The sequence below is a fragment of the Rhinatrema bivittatum genome, chromosome 5 (genome assembly GCF_901001135.1).
Source record: "Rhinatrema bivittatum chromosome 5, aRhiBiv1.1, whole genome shotgun sequence".
In the NCBI taxonomy this organism is placed as follows: domain Eukaryota; kingdom Metazoa; phylum Chordata; class Amphibia; order Gymnophiona; family Rhinatrematidae; genus Rhinatrema; species Rhinatrema bivittatum.
In genome coordinates, this window is record NC_042619.1 from 247829837 (window position 1) to 247850484 (window position 20648).

The 20648-nt window shown below is 42.7% G+C and overlaps 1 protein-coding gene across 1 annotated transcript in view; it reads right to left on the reverse strand.

Moving 5' to 3' along the window:
• Positions 1–2253: 2253 nt before the first annotated feature.
• Positions 2254–20648, reverse strand: part of IKBKB (inhibitor of nuclear factor kappa B kinase subunit beta) — an 89357-nt gene continuing 70962 nt past the window's right edge. The window contains exons 15-22 of the mRNA XM_029603705.1: positions 20365–20426; positions 18007–18116; positions 17200–17249; positions 16912–17011; positions 15823–15970; positions 11541–11668; positions 10188–10278; positions 2254–2915 (exon numbers count right to left, since the gene is read on the reverse strand). Of these exons, the coding sequence (XP_029459565.1) occupies positions 2847–2915; positions 10188–10278; positions 11541–11668; positions 15823–15970; positions 16912–17011; positions 17200–17249; positions 18007–18116; positions 20365–20426 (758 nt within the window). The 3' untranslated portion in view covers positions 2254–2846. The remainder of the gene's footprint in view (positions 2916–10187; positions 10279–11540; positions 11669–15822; positions 15971–16911; positions 17012–17199; positions 17250–18006; positions 18117–20364; positions 20427–20648) is intronic.

Here is a 20648-nt window from a genome sequence, read left to right on the forward strand (position 1 = left end):
GGAGACAGAGCTGGAGATGTAGTCAGCACATCCGCATATATTTATGTATTTGTTTTAAATGCCCATCCACCTCCTACTGGGAAAACAGTACAGGGTGGAATGCTACAGAGCCCTACATAGGATCTACCTACCTTGGTCACACATGCAGAACACAGACCCTCATCAAATACAGCATAAGTGACCACACGTTAGAAAAACAATAGGCAGACAAGAATTGAATAATTCTTTCCTCTTTAACTTCACTCTTCCCTGCAGACAGAAAGGGAGGGGGGGGGAGGAACAAGAGGTATGCTGGATTAGGGAACAGAGTGGCTATTCTTTGCTGTGCGGTATCTGCTCCAAGCTCATTCCCTCCCCTCTTGTCTCAAAATGACAGGAGAGGGCTGGATTAGGAAGCAAATTGGCTCTTTACTGTGCTTTGTGCATTTTACTTTGCTCCAGGCTCACCCCTCTCATGTTCCCTGAAGGCTGCCTGGGAGGGGAATTGCTGAAGTAGGCAGTGGAGGGCTGTTGTCTGCTACTTGAGATTGGGCACTGGCCAGTACAGTCATCAGGATTTATCTAATGGACCTCCTGCTACTGGAACAAGGGCAGCTCCTATTGGTCCATTGGTAAAAGCAGCTTGTCAGGGTGGCAAATAAATTGGCCTGTGTGTGCATGAATAGTCCTAGTGGGCTAATCCATGAAATAGATATAGTGACTATCTCCTGCATGCCTCAACTTTATTTTCTGAGTTGTACTGAATAATGTTTTTTTAAAACTCTGCTTACATCTGATATTCCACTTATAAACACTCAAGGTAGCTGAAAATCAGAAATGAACAAAATGTACAATATTCAGCTATTAATAGAACTCAATCTATAATGTTTTCTAGCAACCGTCATAAATGGCCACAATTGCTAATGGCTTATTTGAATCAAGCCCTTAAAGCACTGGGCTTGTATAATCATAGGTTGCTGAAAATGAACAGGGCAAACACTGTGTAAAAACTACTAATGTTTGCACTTAGCTTGTTCCACCAGACAGCAAATGAATATTTTTCAATTCCTGAAGTACTTGCTCCAACACTACAGTGTTTCGGAGTTTCCAACTCCTTCCTCAGGGAACTTCAGGGAGGCAGTGTGCTGGTAGGAAAATTCTGTGTGGAAAGACAAAGCAAAACAGAGTTCTGAACATTGCCAAAGGCTAATGAACCAACAATAGGCTGAGAGCTGGAGTCGGGAGACTTACTGTATAGCAGAGGCTGAGGTCATTCAAAACGCTGAAAAACATTTGCTGTGAATGCTGCAATAAGTAACACAAATTGGTTATATCCTCCTTATTATGCCGCCAAAACAAATATTAGAAGGCTGGAAATGTGCAGACAACGTGAAAGAGTGTCTTTTTAGAAGTAGTTTACCTCTGCGCTGAGATCTATAATCGGACATCGCGCTAAACTTCTTTGAATTAACAACTAAAAAGTATCAAAGTCTCTTGAAAGTATAGAAAAGTTTAGCGCGATGTCCGATTATAGATCTCAGCGCAGAGGTAAACTACTTCTAAAAAGACACTCTTTCACGTTGTCTGCACATTTCCAGCCTTCTAATATTTGTTTTGGCGGCATAATAAGGAAGATATAACCAATTTGTGTTACTTATTGCAGCATTCACAGCAAATGTTTTTCAGCGTTTTGAATGACCTCAGCCTCTGCTATACAGTAAGTCTCCCGACTCCAGCTCTCAGCCTATTGTTGGTTCATTAGCCTTTGGCAATGTTCAGAACTCTGTTTTGCTTTGTCTTTCCACACAGAATTTTCCTACCAGCACACTGCCTCCCTGAAGTTCCCTGAGGAAGGAGTTGGAAACTCCGAAACACTGTAGTGTTGGAGCAAGTACTTCAGGAATTGAAAAATATTCATTTGCTGTCTGGTGGAACAAGCTAAGTGCAAACATTAGTAGTTTTTACACAGTGTTTGCCCTGTTCATTTTCAGCAACCTATGATTATACAAGCCCAGTGCTTTAAGGGCTTGATTCAAATAAGCCATTAGCAATTGTGGCCATTTATGACGGTTGCTAGAAAACATTATAGATTGAGTTCTATTAATAGCTGAATATTGTACATTTTTTTTACATCTGATATTCAGCACATCCTGAATTTGCTAAAGTTAGTCCGTTCTCTAGAAATCCAAAAGAGTGGGGGATGAATAAACCCTGCAGTGTCCGATATGCATATATACTGTATATAGCTACACAAGCACACTTCAGATGTCACAGTAATCTGAAAATATCTTTATTCCATCAAATAAAAAATTATCAAGAAACAACAAAAAAAACCCCTGAAAAATATACAAAATACATCCTTCGTTGATACTACTGCATTGTACTATGAAGTATTGTACTGCTGTACCATGAACAGCGTTCACTGGGCACCATGGGACTCACAGCGAGAAGGCACTTTGAACCTCATGAACAGTAAACACCATGGGACTTGCAGCAAATAGAGGGCACTGTGAACCTTGTGAGCAGTGAACAGAATGGGCCTTATAGCAAGCAGAAGGCACTGTGAACCTCATGAATAGGTATTTATTTATTTAGATTTATATTCCGCTTTTCACACTTTTTTCAGCACTTCAAAGTGGATTACATTCAGGTACTATAGGTACCATCATAGGACTCACAGCAAGCAGAGGGCACTGTGAACCTTGTTTGTGAGCAGGGAACATCATGGGATTCACAGCAAACAGACGTGTTCTGTGAACCTTGTAAGCAGCATGCACTGCAAGTCACACAGTCACAATGATCAATCAAAATTCAGTTCCATGTCTGCAGTTATTCATGCTTTGACAAACAGATAGGTCTTCCTTTTCTCATGTATGGGTTTGCTCAGAGCTAGTCCTCTCTTTTTCCTGGAAGAGCAGCCAGCTCCAGTCAAGGGCCTGTGAACAGGGGAAGAGAGGTTGTAGGAAGTAGAAAGTGGGACAGAAGACAATAAGAATAGGGTAGAAGAAAAGGGGAGAAGTTAATTTGATTTACATATTTATACTCTGCATTTTACTGATATAACCGGAACATACCATAATCAAACACATAACTGACTATATACATTATACGCTTTTCAAGATGTCATTAAAATTACCATCGCAAGCACTACTATAGCATACTTACATAGACGTCCCACAGCAGCCAAATACATCTTTATCCACTACAAATATTCCTAACCACCCACATCCCTGTAGCCCCGCTTATCCAACCATTTTCCCTACCACTGGCCATCATTTATCTGGGTGAAGAGCCAGTTTTTAAATAACAACGATTAAAGCAGGCACTCCTTGCCATCTTGGGTCCATCAGCAGCACATTCCAAAACTGGGGTGCCACACTAGTAAACACTCTCAGTTTAGTTCCAGACTTCTGAAACGTCTTTAATGCCAGGACTTCTAACTGCTTTCATTGACTGGAATGAGGCAGTCTGGTTGGTAGGTACCATGCAACTGTATTAGCTAAATAAGTAGGTCCTCAACCCTTTAAGGCTATAGAGCTTGCAGGAGCTTGGTATCTCTGGTTCAGAGATGACTTTGTTTCAGTCATATGTTTTGAACAGAAAACAAACAGGTTTGAATCAAGGGTAAATGCTCTGATTGGTATCCTGTATCTTTGGGAGTCCCACAGGGGTCAGTCAGTCTTGTCTGCTTTATTCTCACAGGACAAGCAGGATGTTAGTCCTCACATATGGGTGACCTCACAGGATGGAGCCCAATCACGGAACACTTCTGTCAAAGTTTCCAGAACTTTGACTGGCCCCTACTGGGCATGCCACTAACCCGGCAGCCAGCAGGGGCCCCCTTCAGTTTTGTTAAAAAGCTACATGTAGTGCCGAAAATAAAATAAGAAAACGTTACGAACCCAACACCCATATGTGAGGACTAACATCCTGCTGTCCTGTAAGAACACCTGTTACAGGTAAGCAACATTTGCTTTACTTAACATCTGTTTAACCTTTCTATATAAACTACTGACTGGCTTCTGTAAAGACTTTCCAATATATGCTGATAACATCCAGTTCTATATTCCAATGGGAAATTCTTGGTCTGAGACAACTCCTACAATTTCTACCTGCATACCAGCAATTAAATCTTGGCTGACTCATAACACACTTGCTTTCAATCTGGCTAAGACTGACATTATTATTCTGCAACATCAGGAATCCCACCTTGCATGTCTATGGATGATCAAGAAGTAAAAAATAGTCTCTCAAGCCAGAAGTCTTGGATTCATTATTGATTCCAAGCTGTCATTTATACCTCAAGTTAAAGCCATTGTTAGAGCTAGATTTTACAAGCTGGTGATTTCCCAACTGTCTTTTAGATGTTGATTATGCCACTCCTTGACTATTGTAATATGATGTAATTAGGTTTATTTACTGTCACAATTAAGGCAATGCAGCTAATACAAAACGCCGGCGACTGGCTGATTTCAGGGCACTTGATCTGTGAGCATATTACTCCAATGCTATCTGATCTTCACTGGCTTCCTATCCAGTTAAGGATCAGATATAAGATTCCACTACTGCTATACAACTTGCTTGCCCAGAATTAATTTCCATGGATTCATGTGTTATTGAAGAGTTACAACTCTACCAGAGGTTTATGTTCATCACAGAAAGATCTATTAGAGGTGTCTTCTGCATACCAAGTACACTTGCCAGAGATTTGCCAGCGTACATTTTTTAATGGCTGCACAAGACCTGTAGAATAGTCTTCCACATGAAGTGAGGTCTATGTTTTGCACTAATACTTTTAACAACTTGTTAAAGACTTTCCTCTTTCAGCAAGCCTATTTGTAAGATGTGGGATAACCAAAGTTTTATTGAACTACATGTTTAACTTTTATTTTGAATATATTTTTATGTAATTTGCCTACAGCAAATTTATTTGTGGGATGCTGAGCACTTTGGATCCTAACTTTATTGTAAACTAGTAAAGAAAAATTGCTTCTTTCCTGCTAATTTTTGTTCCTGGAGTACCACAGATCAGTCCAGACGAGTGAGTTTTGCATCCCTATCAGCAGATGGAGGCAGAGAATAAAACTTTTCAGACACTGCTACACAGAGTGCCATCTGTAGTCCCTTAGTATTGACCTGTACCTAAACCAAGATGAATGTCATCAAAAACTAACCTAACCCTCCTCTCTAGGACGAGCAGAGGAAAAGTTGGATCCCCTGAACTGGAGCCCTCACATCAAACAATGGAAATTGAAAACTTACAACAGTAGTTTCTGCACTATATACACCCAGAAGAGAGATTGGTAAGAACAAATTTTCCTTTCCTGTTCATACCCCAGATCAGTCCCATCAAGTAGGATGTACCCAAGCTCCTCTAATCCGAGCAGGAACTGTAAGACCAGCTTGCAACATAATCTCTCCAAATTGTGCATCCTCAGACACCCGAACATCCAGATGGTAATGTCTGGTTAAAGTGTGAAGCGAAGACCATGTCGCCATTTGACAGATCTGTGGAGAAACCAGTTGACACCCCACCCAGGAAGCTGCCGGTGCATGCAACCCCTCTGGAATCGGCCATCCTTTACACATATATATTGATACTTCCTTTCTTTGCACCACTAAACAATATGAAGGGATGATCTGATATCTTAAAACTGTTAGTGACATTAAGATATCGCAATGAAGCTCCCTTGCTTGCAGTGTCGCTGCATCCAAATCTTAGAACTTGGGGAGTTCCACCGTCAACTAAGATGAAATGGAGAGACTACCGTCAGCAAAAAAGAACACATAGTTTGCAACGAGATACCATCAACTGAAATCTGAAGGAAAGGATCTCTACATGACAAGACCTGAAGTTCAGAAATCCTGAACAAATCTCCACCAAGACAACTGCTTTCAAAGTAAGATCCTTTAGAGAAGTCTATCTCAAAGGCTAAATTGGAGGTCCACACAGAACCCTAAGAGCCAAATAAGGTTCTATGAAGGGCACATTCTGCAGATTTCAGGACACAACTGCTTCACAACCTTAAGAAAATGAATCTAATCCAGATGTGAAACCAGGAGGTATTCTTTGAACTTTACCTCGGGAAAAAGCCTAAAGCTGCCACCTGCACTTGTAGCAAATTTTAAGTCAGACGTTTTCTAGACCCTTTTGTAAAAAGTCTAGATATGAGACTGTGCCACACACGTAGGTTCGAGATCTAACTCCAGGCACCATGTTTTAAATATTCACCATACTCTGACATGAGCCAGTGAAGTGGACGGTCTCCTGGCTTGAAGCAATGTAATAACAGCTTCCGAGTAACCTTTTCAAACGCAAACACTCCATTCAAAAGCCAGACCGTGAGACACATGCGATCCACCCAATTGAGAATACTGGTCTTTGCTGAAGTAACCCCTGCAGATGTCTTAGCCTTAGGGACCTTTCCACTGCAAGATTATGAGATTTGCAAACCACAACCTGCGCAGCAACTCTAGTGCTACTACAACCACTCTTCCCAGGTGCCTCTCTATACGTCACAACACTCTGCCTATAAGAGGCCATAGAAGAAAAACATAACAGGATCCCCATCAGTCATGGAAGGACTAGAGCGTCGAGTCCCTCGGATCAGACTCTCGCTGGTTTGCCTTCGCAGTGCGCTATGAAGCCATCAGGTCAAATGAGATCCATGGCATCTGTGGATAGCTGCCATTTTCCTAGATCTATCTCCTGCCAGCTGAGGTAGTCCACCTGCACATTGTCCGCTCCAGCTACATGCGACGCCACCAGACCTGCCAAGTGCTGTCCCGCCCAGAGAAAAAGCTTCTGGGCCTCCTGAGCCACCATGCGACCCTTTGTCCCACCTTGATGATTGATATAAGCCACCGTTGTCACACTGTCTGAGAAAACTTGCACTGCCCGATCTTGCACTCACGGAAGAAAAGAGAGCAACGTCATATGAACTGCCCTTATTTCTAACTGATTAATAGACCATAATGCTTCCATTGTCAACAAACAGCCCTCCAACCATTAAGGCTGACATAAATGGTCCCCACCTCCCAGACTGGAATTTCCAACTCCACTCCTCTCTTCAAATTGGGACAAGAAAGCTACCACAAGAGATTGGAACTTCCCTGAAGCAGTAGCTGAAACTGAAAATCCTCTGACAACAGACTCCACCAGGACAAAAGCGCTCTCTTCCAGCACAGAGGCCATAGAACCCAGGACTTGCAAATAATCCCAGAATCTGGGTACTGAAAGCTGTAGTAGCCAATGGACCTGAGCCTGTAACTTCGTCACCTTGTCTGAAATGAGGAACACCTTGCCCATGTGGGTGTCAAATCGTGCCTCCAGGTACTCCAGTGATTGGAATGGAACTAGATTGCTATTTGCTAGGTTCGCCCCCCTAGCCCAGAGACTGCAACATCCACATGACCCGCTGAACTGACAGACGATACTCCAAGTCTGAATTTGCTCGAATGAGCCAGTTGACCAAGTAAGGGTGAACTAGCACTCCTTCCTTTCACAGTGTCAGTTACCACCACTATCACTTTTGTGAAAGTCCGTGGTGCCATCTCCAATCCGAAGAGAAAAGCCCAAAATTGACAATTCTCTCCCCCCGCCAAGAGCTGAGGGAGAGGTAAGTGAGAGCTGTGTAGGAACAAGGAAGGAGCCACACCACTGGCAATCAATTGCCCCACAGCCACCTGGCTAAGACCAATTAGGGTTATCAACCCCCTGCTCTCCATGGGTGATGGCCCTTCAAGGAACCTAACACCCCAGGGAACCAGAATCCCCAAATTAACTTTCTTTCTTTTTTTTACTTTTCAACAAGAAACTAGCAGAGACATCCAGAGGACCTTTTGGTATCTCTCTTCTCTAAGAAGGCCTTGTGCTTAAGGAAAACCTCCAGCAAAAACGGGTTCCTTCAGTTCCCACGGGTATGGCCAGAAGAACACCCTTACCTCTCTCCAAGAATCTCCCCAACACGAGGGAACAGCGGGATATCTGTAGCATCCTCCCCTGCAGAGCTCTATAACATGGGAGCACCTTACAAAATGACACTTCCCACCATCAGAGAGTCTGCTCGAGAATCACAAGCAGCTCGCAGCCACTGATACTCCCCCCAAGTTACATCCACGGCAGACAGAGACTCTCCCGAAGGTCCCTCCTCACTACCCTTGCACAAGCACTGAGAGCCGACAATCCCGCCTTCGCCCTCAAGTCACCACAGGCTGCACGGGAACTGAAGCAACAAATGTGCCTGAATCATTTTCTCACCCTCTGTACGGTTAAAATTCCTTCACTGGTTCTTGCAGCACGGGAAACTTTCTGCACAAGCTCCTTCCTTGTCCAGCAGCACCAATCTGCTCCCAGCACTATCTCTGACATTTTTTTTTTTTTAGATTTTATTAAAGTCACCATGCACCTAAAACAGTGACAGACAGATACATTAGAAAATACTTCCAATTTAGCCGATCTTGCTCTGGAAAGAACTGGAGCTTCCATAGAGGGGAGCAAGAGGCAGGGTATGAGGAAGCCAGTGCCACTGGCTATCAGACCCTCTTAAAGATCTGAGCAGAAGCGAAAAGAAGGACCACCGACCCCTGCTTACCCTGCTCTACCAGGGGGATGATTCTCCACAAAACCTAGCACGCCTGGGAGCAATTCTCCTCTCTCATCTTTTTCTATTTTATTTTTTTCCTCTAAACTCCAGACTGCAGGTTTAACACCTCTACTGTCTGCTGGAGACAGAGAAATACTGAGGGACTGCAGGCGGCACTCTGTTATGTCCCTGCCCTGATTGGCTGAAGATACGTTTTTATTCTCTGCCTCCAACTGCTGGTAGGGATGCAAAGCCCACTTGTCTGCACTGATCTGGGATATGAACAGGAAAGTTTGTTTGTTTGTTGTTTTTTTTTAATATATATTCTGTTGCTAGTTTTAATCGTCTGTCTTAGTTTTGTTTTCCTGTTTTATTGTGAATGTTCTTTTGTAAGCCACTTAGGGCTATTGCATAAGCAGCATATAAATAAACCTAAAATTGAAAGATATTTTAAACTAGAATACAATCAGTGGGGGGCATTTTAACTGCTTCTCTTACCTGTAATCAACCTTGCAGCAGCATCTTGAGCAATCTGCAGTTTTCTAACAATTTTTTGGGAGCTCTGCTTAAATTGAATTGCAGTAGTCAATGGTAAGCACCACAGATTGCATAACCGCCCTGAAATCTGATGGAAACGACAGCAACTGCAATCCCTTCACCAATATCATCCTTGCAAAAGCTTTGACTACTGTTCCCACCTGACTTTTTTTTCTTTTTTGCAATTTAATCTTTATTAAACATTTGTCAATAAACAATTTACAACCAAGAATAACACCTGACTTTCTAAAGAAAATGCAGAATCCAAAATGATCTCCAAATGCTTCATTTCTATACAGAGTACTGAGTATCTGTAATCACAAAAGGGAAACAACTCTTGGGCCTGGGAGCTGTGCCCACTCACAGTTCTTGTTTTCTCTTTATTTAAATTTTAATCTATGGGAGCTGGAGCATCCAGCTCCAGTCAAGGAGTCTGTGAACAGGGGAGAGATTGTAGGGAACAGAAAGCGGGAGAAGAGATAAAAGAGTAGGGCAGAGGAAAAGAGGAGATAAATTACAGGCTATCCACAACATACTAGGGACACAGGCCTTCCAGAACCAAAAGGGATGGGGGACATCCTTTTCTCCAAAGGGAATTAAAACATGAACAAAGCTCTGTGGGAGAGGGAGAGGGCACGTGGGGATATCTGTAGTATAACCTGGCAAGAGATAATGCACTTCTAACCCATTGTAATCACACACTACCAAGATCAGACTTGGACTTTTTTTTTCTACTGCTTGAATAAAAATTATGGTTTAAAAATGGATCTCGTTAATATTATATTATGAACTGTACTGTTTTTTCTTCTCTTAATTAGTGGGATGATGACTTTAAATGGTCCAGATGTGGCAATATTGCCAACATCATCCCCATGATTTGACTGGCTGACATAACTGTCCCATACTCTGAATTAACTGTACACCATCTGATTAGAGATAATTGTGTAAGTGTTCATTTGCTGAGCAGAAATTTGCAATGACCCTGCCCTGATTGGCTGAAGATAATTCCAGAGTCATTGCATGCATTCTAACAGGAAATGAGCTGGAATCCTGGTGCTGTGATTGACTGAACGCATCGACACTTACCATAAAGCTCTGATCCTGATCCTTCATGGTGTCCAGCATTGCGCTTTCCAGCTGGCTGCAGAGGCTCTGGGATTCCATCAGCAAGTCCTCACTAAATAAAAGGACAGAATAATTCCTAAATGTAGCATTAATTACTGACATCAGCTCATAGCCCCCATGAGGGGGACTCAGGTCATGTTGTAGGTGAGATGTGCCTCTGTGTAATTCTGTCTCTATGTCTCATTTATGTGTGTACAGGATTGGATTTAAGATTTTGGCACCCACAGGCAGGACTGGAGGGAGGAATTGGAGGGCAGGGGACTGACTTTTAAAACAGATGGTTTCCAAAATTACAGCTTGCAATGGTAAATGATTACAAGGTTCCTTTACAGTTTTTTTAGTTTTCGCTTGCAGTTTTTCTCCACTTGAGTTTCCATCTTAATTGGAACAGAACTGTATTGAGCTAGGACACCATAAGCCTTCATTTTCAACAACACGGAGATTTACCCCATTTTTTATCCCATCTCTTCCCACCCAGCTTAGCCAATGCAGCAACAGTACCTAGCCAGGGGCCACAGGACATGGCTGTTTCTAGAACCAGCAAGAAGCAACTTTTTAAAGGCATTAAGGTATTTACTCTGGAAAACTGGCCTTTTCGAAAACAGCTCCCAGGCTTACTAAAAGTAGAGACAGGTTTTCAGAACGCACATCCTTTCAGCCAGATTGCGAGGAGGCATTCCCGGGGAGGCATGTTTAGGTCAAGGAAGAAAAACCACACACACAGATTTAATTTGTAAAACTAGCTGTGTTCTTTTGCCCCCATTTTGCAGCCCACAGAAAAAGCAAGTGCAAGTGTACAGATCAGGCCTTGGTGGGAGGAGTGGGAGAGCTCACTGCTGGGTTGGGAAGGTTGTTAAAGGTCAGATTAGGCTTTGAGGTATGGAAAGAGGGAGATTGTGGGTTGGGGGAGGAAGATACCTCTGCATTAGGGTCGGGAAGGAGAGAGATTGGGGGGGCTCCAGGGGAGGATTGGTTTCAGCATCACCTAGGTTTGGCTGGCCAAGTTACATGGCCAGCACTGAAAATCAGTCCCTGGGACTGCTAAGAATTTGAGTGGCTAAACTTAGATGCTCAGCCCCAGTTAAATTTCCAAGGGGGGCCGTGAGATCTGGCTGCCTACCTCCATTGTTAGGCAGCCAGATCTCTTTGACAACTGACCTCTAAGTCAGCAGGCTGTCCCCATTTACATTACAAAAGTAAATGCTCAGCAGTTGCCTTTTCTGTCAGACAGAAAAGTTTCCTGATTTTTTTTTTGAAGGGATGATGAGCGTTCATTACAGCTGTCCCAGTTTCTGCTGATTTCCCCATTCACACCTTTTCCTGGCCGAATCTTGCAAGTCTGTGCAGGATGGTGAGCCAACCGAGAAGGGTCCCTGAGGGGCACTGAGTCGCGCTGCACCCATGCTGTCTGGGCTGCCACTGACGGGCCCTCGTACTTTACTCTGTTGGAACAACAAATACAAGTTACAAAGGACAAAAGCAGGACTTGGGAGCCCAGATCTGAGGTCCACAGCATGCTGGGAAAAATTCACTACAGCCATCCTCTAATAATACTGCAAGCTACAGCCAACAGCGGTGCAGAGCTACAAAGGATGACGGCTGAAGGGATTTTATAGCATTGACTGGCAAGATATCCCTGATCCTGAGCAACAGCGACAAAATCCAAAGACGTGGAAAATGAAATCTCTGCGTTCCCAGAAGGCACTAGGAAACAGAGGGTTCTATCCACTAAGGATTTGTTTCCCCACAGACACAAAAAAGGAGAAATTCTTTAGCACATAGGCCCCACCTTAACATCGTAGATATTGTCAGATCAATCTGCCTAACAATATGTGACCTTCGCGGCAGTTTCCCATCAACTGACCTTGTCTCCCTCTTGGAAACTTGATGCAGCCACAGCGCAGCTCTGTGCACGCTTGCTCTGCCTCTCCCCCCACCCCCAGCCCACCCCCGTCTTTTGGCCCTTGTGATTGAGCACATGGGAGAATTGTATGACTAGTCCAACGCCCTGCTCCTCTCCACATTTCTTCTACCTGCTGCTCACCCGCCTGCCCTTGCCACTGAGCTCTGTGTATCTGTCCCTAAGGGCTTGCATTCTGCCCTGGATGTGGTTGCTAAAACCTCTGCTGATAAGACTATTCCAGGCATCTCTCAGCAAACAAGTCTTTCCTCCAACCTCCTATCATGACCCCCCTTTGTCCTTGAATTTCTTTTTCTATGCAAAATGTTACCTTCTTACACTCTGTTGAAGCCTGCTAACTATTTGAATGTTTCTCTTATATCCCTCTTTTCTCTCTCTAGTCAGAGTTCCTTAAGCTTTTCTGCACAGGGTTGGTGTCGCAGGCCCGGTGCCAATCCAGAAGTGCTTCTTTGAATGGACTCACCCTCTCAGAGGTCCATACTGGGTAAGCCGATGAGTGGGAAAGGTTTCCAGGCTCCTCAGTGGAACTGACCTAGATAAGTGTTCTGCTGAACATGCCCGGATAAAGTTATTTATAGAAGTTGTGTCTGGTGAACTTTACAACAGGGACTTGTCTGACCAAAACTTTCCTGGCTAATTTGTCCAGGCGGCACTGCCCATACAAAACGTTGCCAGGAAGCAGGGGGAGACAGTCCAATCTTGAGTTTTGTCTGGTTAAATCAAAAAGTTAGCCAGATAAACCCTTTGACTATTTACCTCTCAGTGTCCTTATAAAAGGAAGGCCTCCAGAAATAGCATTACTACTGCTGCTACTCAATTCTCTAACACTGCTAGAAAAGGTGGAGTCTAAAAGGAAAATATTACCTGCATTTCCTTCCTTAGACATCCAAGCATATGGTTAGCTTTTCCTGCCACTTTATAACTGCAGAATCCGTTGGGTCACCTGAGATGAAAACTCCTAAGTCTCTTTCCAGCTTGGCAGTTTCCAGTTCATGTCTTCCTAACTAATAAGTGGCTTAAGGCATTTATACGCCCTAGATACAAATTATATACATTTTTCATTGAAGCAGGGATTCCAAACCCTTAACAAGTCTTCCAATTTGTTTCAGGTCCCATTTCAAGTTTTCCACACCTACCCTGTTAATAGATTTTTGTGTCAACTAGAAACAGGCATATTTTTCACATAAGACCTTCTGTAGTCACTGATAGATGGAAAAAAAACCCCACAGCTCTAGCACTGAGCCTGAGGTCCCCCGCTGATTAACTTACCTGCACCAGAAAGACCCATTAACTACCACTAGGAGTTCAGTTGCTTAACTGGTTTCTCACACAGTTAACAACTTTCTATCCTACTGCCATACTAGCTAAATCTGTTTACCAGTCATCTATGTGAAACCATGTCACAAGCCTCACTGAAGTCCAGACAGGCCTTGATCCATCACTTGTCTCACCTCAAAGATCTTCCTTTTGTAATCTGTTTGTTCCACGGTACTGCTCTCTCCTTTTCTTTAGCAGTATGTCCATAGTTTTGCTCACTACTGAAGTCAGACTGACAGATCTGTAGTTGCCTGTCTCCTTCCTTTTTCTCACTTCTTTTTTTTTTTTCATTTATATTTTATTGCGTTTAACAGTTTTACACTTATGAAATCAAGAAATCATGGGAAATAGTAACAATAATCATATATACCTTACGCATACATGTTCAAAATAATATTAAACTAACTTAGGAAACTTCAGAATTACATTCCCATTTACCCATAATTGGGGGAGGCAATAATATTCATATATTGGAAAACAAAAAGTAACCAGTAAGTAAACTAAATACAGGTAGGAGGAGTCATTTCTTTTTTTATTTGGCCTCTGTCTCTGATTCAGAAGTTAGAACTTTATCTGAAAGAAAAACTTCCAATTGCATTGGATCTAAAAATCCATACTTCTTTCCTTTATAGTTTATCAAACATAAACACGGAAATTTTAGGAAAAATGTTGCACCAAGTGCCACAACTTTCGATTTTAAGGTCAAAAAAGTCCTCCTCCTAGCCTGAGTAGCTCGTGCTACTTCTGGGTAGATTTGGACTCGATGTCCACAAAATAATATATCTTTTACAGAGAAATATTTTTTAAACAGCTTTTCCTTCTCCTGTTCAACTAAACAAGAAATTATCAAAGTAGCTCTACTATTTATCAGGTCTACCGAGTCTTCTAAGAAGGTCGATAAGCCTGGTGAGGATGGCTCTTCCCCTTGGGCAAAACCTCTAATATTAGAGGATTTCCTAGGTAAATAAAAAATTTTTGAAAGCTTGGGGATTTCTTCATCCTCATATAGCAAAACTTCCTTTAAGTACTTCCTAAATAGCTCCCAGGGTGAAAGAAGTCTCGTTACAGGAAAATTAATTAAATGTAAATTTTTTACCCTCATTAAATTCTCCATATATTCTATTTCCTTGTGAATGATAAGACTGTCCTTAATAAATGCATTTCCTGATTCTTGCATCTTTTGTAATTTACTTGTGACAGTTAACATATCCTTTTCACATTTCTCTATTTTCTTTTCATGCAGATCAATAGACATCTTATTTTCCTTAATTACAGATAATAATGATTCATTCATTTTTATAACATTTCCGTCTAACTTCATAATCATTCTCCCTAGATCTTCTAGGGTAAAATTCCCCTGTATTCCTCCAGGGGATAAGCTACCCTGACTAACAGCAGGAACAATCCCTTCAATTATAGAAGTGATTGCTTTTTCAGTCCAGGGAACTTCAGCCTGATTTCTCAGGCTAATGTCCACTTGGGCTTGTCCTACCGCAATTCTCGCTGGGTCCGGAGTCACCTCTCCAGCGGGTTTGTAGGGGAGACTTTGGGCCGTCACCGGGACTCAAAGAAGCAAACAAGTCTGCTCCTTCACTGTCCTCTTTCGGTGTGTCCACCATCCTTACCACGTGGTGGTTCATGGGTCCAGTAGTGCGTTGTTGACCAGGCGACGAGGTAACAATCAGAGCCTTCCTCTTTCTCCCCATTAGATATTATATCTACACGAAACGTTTTTGCCGGTTCCCGGCCTAAGCCGGCCAAAGCCACGCGCCCCTTCAGCTCGCGCGGCTTAAGCGAGGCGCCGGCGGCTGCAAGGCGCCGCCCCTCCGCAGGTTTTATAGTCGGGGGGGGGGGGGGGTGGTGGGGGACGTCCGACTGACGTCACTAATCAGCGACCCAGCCTGGCGTCTCAGCTGTTAAATTACCGGCACAGCGTCTCGGTTAGAGCGGACTTTCTCCTCGTTCCTGCACACCTCCTCCACCTTTTTCCCACTTCTGTGGAGTAAGACTGCATGTGCTCCCCCCTCCAGTTCCTCGGATCATCTCCAGTCTCCAAAGACAAGTCGAACAGACATGTGAGGGGTGCAATCAGCAATTCATTGAGCTCTTTGAGAGTATCCTGGTGGTAATCCATCAGGTCCCATGGTCTTATCTACTGACATTTGTGTAAGTACTTCCTCCTCTATAAATGCATCTGTGATCATCTCAAAACTACTTTATGCCTTTTGTATCCTGCCTTAAGTCTTACATGTCACACCTTATGATTAATATTATTTACATTTAACTAACTAAAAGCACAGTGGCCAGGCAGACAGTTATAAAATCAACAAGGACTATGGCTAAACCCATGTCACTCACACAGGCAATCTTCAACAGATTCCACAGCTCCTTCTGTCGTTTTTCCTGAAGACGGACCACAGTTTTCTCATCTTCATTCATCAAGCTCATCACCTCCTCTACCCGAGGGAATAATTCCAGAGCCTTCTGCTTACACACAACTGTCTTACTGTAAAGAGAGTGAGATTACCAGAGTGAGTCTACCAGAGTGAGTCTACCAGAGTGAGTCTACCAGAGTTCAAAAAAAAGTTAAAAACCTGGCTCTTCAGGCAAGCGTTCCAATCTCCAGAATGTAACTAAGCGCCCTACTCTGATTGAACTTGGAATATTTTGTTTTACAGTTAATAATATGCAACGTATATCCTGCTAATCATCTTCATTTTAATTCAATCTATGATTAATTCAAGTTTAACCTGCAAATTGTTAATGGTTCATTGTTATTTATTGATATTTATTGTTATTGTTTAATGTTCTCTGTAAAAAAACCTCGGTCCTAACTCCCAGACCTGGGCAATTCTGTTTGTTTCATGTAAACCGGATTGATTTGTATTGTATACAGGAATTCCGGTATATAAAATTAAAAATAAATAAAATAAATAAATTACAACAAAAGGCCTGTGACTTGTGGGCTAAAGAAGCCAAAACCAATGCTGCAAGGTATCCTCAGATCCTAGACTGAGCCCTGTACACTCTGTGACATTAATGATCTCATAACCACATATTTCTCTACAGACCAAATATCAAGAACTCCTAGGTGGCATGGCCAGCAAATCCTACAGCTCCGGCTATTTGATGTGATAGGCAGGGGTCCTCTCTGAGAAAAATACAGTTCCCAGCTACTTCTAGCATTGTGACCAGGGGTCCTCTCAAAGCAGACAGATTCCCTATATTCCTGAATGTACATGGAACCCTGAGTAGGGATTCCCTTTCGCAGACAAATTTATTCCTGACTGCATCTGACACTCTGGGTAGGGATCCCTCCAAGTTCATTCCTAGCTGTCTCTGGCATTGTGGGTGGGGTCTCTCCCACACAGAGGTTCATTCCTGGCTACATCTGACGCAGGGGGGGGCTCCATTGACAGAGTTGTTTTATTCTAAGCTTGATTTTACCTTAGCTGAACATAAATCAGTCGGACTTTCTTGTCATAATTGAGAATGGCCTGAAGGAAGAGGCGCACCATTTCCTGGCTGTCACCCGACGTTCGCTGGTCTGAAGGAAGAAGAAGGAAAACCTGTTTCAGGTGATGTGAAGAACTTATGGCGAGATTCCAAAAGACAAAAAGCAATGTTGTTAACATACTGCGATATGGACAGTAAGAGGAAAAGGAAGAGAGAAGTGTGGGTATTAACAAGCATTAATGTTCAGTGGAACATTTCAAAACTCCATAAATTCTTTACCTCTTGGCTTTTCTCTTAATCTCCGGTAAAGATCCCTTGCTTGCTCTTCTCTAGAAAATAAAGTTCTTTTAGTCAAACCGATGATCAGATCTTTGAGAAATTAATAGAAAATAAACAAAAGTGTCACTTAACGGCCCCCACCTCAAATAGAGTGGGGTGGGGGCTCCCAAGCTATATACATGGCAGTATACATGTGGTCTAAGATACAGGCTATTTTGCACACATTGGTTATCCTGAAAAGCAAGTTAAAGGCCCCACAGTTTGAGACTGGGAAACCCTGTACTAGTCTGCAAGCCTTAAGCTGATGTCTTTGTTGCCACAGTGCAGCATCTCCTGTGCAAGCTTCTGTTTCTAACAGAAGCTTTGCTTTGATTTCTTATAGGAAAAATGTAAGCAACTCCTCGAATTCAGAATAACCAACAAATCCAAATATTCCTCTCTCTTAATTGCAAACGTATGGAAAAACATTTGATATCTATTCAGTGTGGTAATCCTAAAAATCAGACCTGTTTACTGCTGTCAGGTTTTGGAGTGGTAGACCAAAACAAAGCTTCAGTTACAGACAGCTTGTTACATGGGTGGTGATACCCTCAGACTATGAGGGAAGAGAGGACGAATGCTGATGCAAGGACACTTCCTGGTGGCACATAAGCAGCACTAATGAGAGGAGGCCTCATCTCCAACCCACAGCCAGCAAGAAGACCTGAATCTCCCTGAGCAATTTAGGAAGCCAACTGGGGGCAAAACTAGGTGAAACAAAAAAAAAATGAAATAAAAAGGGATTTACTGCATTATATTCCTACTTACAAATCGTCTAGGGTGCCACCCTGTCTCCGGCCCAAAGGGCTTCTTTGCAAATCCACAGTGTCCGTTTGCAGTGCCATCATTTTCCCAACCAGCTGCTCCACCTCGTCTTCCTGTCAGAAAAGTACATCAAGTCATTAAATACGGCTCCCTCTGCCGCTGACCCCATTTGCCCTAAAGCAATATAGACATTTTCCAATTCAGATCCTCTTTCCTATGACTTGGTTTGTTGTAAAAGTAAGGGCAGAGTTTTCTGGTTTTAATTTCTTCTGCAAATTTGAGTCTCTGTGGGCTTTATTTTAATGTACATCTGCCAGTCTGATTGCTTTTCTGCAGCACTGTTTCATTTTAGCAGCTAGGATCCTGCCGGTGAAGTGGCTCCATCCGACCACCATTTTCTTCCACGATTATCTCCCACAAACTCCACAGCCTTTCGCAATCTTTGGGTTGCTAATCTGGTGCATCTTGTTCTCTTTCTATTAATGGCTTCTCTACAGATCCCGTGTCCTGTGTCCTATCTTTGGACACTGTTTTCACACCCACAATACTTCTCCACCTTCATTCTTTTACCCACTCTGTCATTTACCATCTTCCCCATCCCCTTCAACGTTTGTCCCTTTGCTTAATTTGGTTTTATGATGCTGAGTATAGGTCTAGGAAACATTAGCCCCTTCCTATTTCAGTAACTAATCTCTTCATCACTCTCTCAGGCCAAGAAAGTAGTTTGTCTCTCATTCTTTCAACTGTCTCAAATACCAATCACTTATTCTCTATTCTCTCCCTCCACTCCTCTCATCAACTGCCAAGCCTTCCCAGTTTTCTGTAAACAAGCTCAACAGCATTCATGTTTCCTTCCTGCCTCACCCTAAGTCCACTCCTCCTATCTCTCTCCTCTATCCCATTCCTTTATCCTTCTCTTTGACTTCAAGATCTCATAAATTGCTTTCTCCTGACCACATCCACCTTTTCCCTTTGTTCCTTCATCTGGTTCCCGATGTTTACAAGCCCTCTCCCCTTTGATCATTTTCAACTGTTGCGTGCACTGTTACAAACATGATTTAAGCTCGTCTAAACACTGCTCTCATTTACACTGGAATCCTCTGTTAGTTAACTTTAGAAGGGAAGACAGGACCTACTGACAAGGAATGAGAAGATCTAACTTTCCTCTTCTTTTTCTACCGTCTCTGCACGAGTGGGGTCTCATTTTCTCAGACTGAATCTCAAGAAGACCAAGATCCTGTTCTTCCCTGCAGAACACTCTCCTCCCACCACTCATTCTTCTGTTTCCTTCCCCATTTCTTCCTCCCCTTTTGCTCATGCTCTTTTTCTACCAACATTTTTATTATGGCAAAGTCCTGTCTTCTCATTGCAGAGTATTCAACATTTCTTGAACGCGTCCTTGCCTCACATTTTTCTCTGCTAAGTCCCTGCCCTGTACTTTAATTTTACCCCATATTCTTATGCGGCTCCCTTTCTTTTGATCTTCCCACTTCTAATACAGAGTACAACAAAATCACTTCTTTCCTCCTTTGCGCCCAATTTTCAAAGAGCTTCACCGATTACCTGTAGCTGCCGGCATCACATTCAAAAATTCTGTTCCAAATTTTATTCTGCTTTTCTTTTTTTCTGGTTCCTCTTGTCCTCATTCTTTGGTCTCCCCCTACATTCCCGTCTGCCTCCAGTGTCAGTCATTCTGGCCCTAGTGTTCCCCCATCTCTGGAAGTTTCTCTCTGGCTATCTGTTCTCCCCTACATCTTCACTAGTCGTCCTCTCTCTAATGTCTTCTTTTTAGTATCCACCATTTTGTTTTCACAAAATTGTGACCACACAGCTGACATTATTGTACCATTTGCCTTTTATCCATTGTTGATAATTTTGTTCTCCAAGTTTTGGACCAAGAGATTATGTCAATAATTATTTTTACTATGCATATGCCTATGTAACTACAGTATGCTCAGGCTAGACTTATGCCCTCTATTTGCACATGCAAGACTTTGAATGCAGTCTCAATTTCTGTAATACGCTTTGAACTCTTTGGCTGGAAAAACATGAAACAAATAAATGATGAAATAATAATGTTACATTCATTACTATAAAACCATGGGACACCAACTGGAAGTACACATTCATAACTTCAATTTAATATCAAGGGAAGTATTTTTCAGAGTGAGGTTAGGCAGCTTCAGAAGACTGCTTTGAGAATTTGTTCAAGTGACTATCTGCAATGAAGATCCTTAAAAATAAACTATAATTTTATGGTTGCTTAAAGCACCAGCAAATATTGTTCAATGTGAGCAGATAAAGATTGAACAAGAAAGAGAAATGTCTTTTCTCAGTCTAATTATAGTAGCGTATGTATACCCGTCCACACAGCTCGACTGCTTGCTCCATGTCCCTCCATGCTGACAGAAGTTTCTCAGAGGCTGAAACAAGATTTCAGAAAAACAATCCAGTGAGTCAAACAGCATAGTAAACAAAAAAACAAGTGTGTGTATCAGCTCCATAGCTCAGGCTGTTGCACTGTGGTGCAGCAGACTTGTGTCTTCTGTCCAACAGAGTCAAGGCTCTGGCATACCATGGAAGTGACATGCTTAATGCAGGTACGGAGGGAAAAAGAGCACCACTGCAGCTGTGAATCCTGGTTA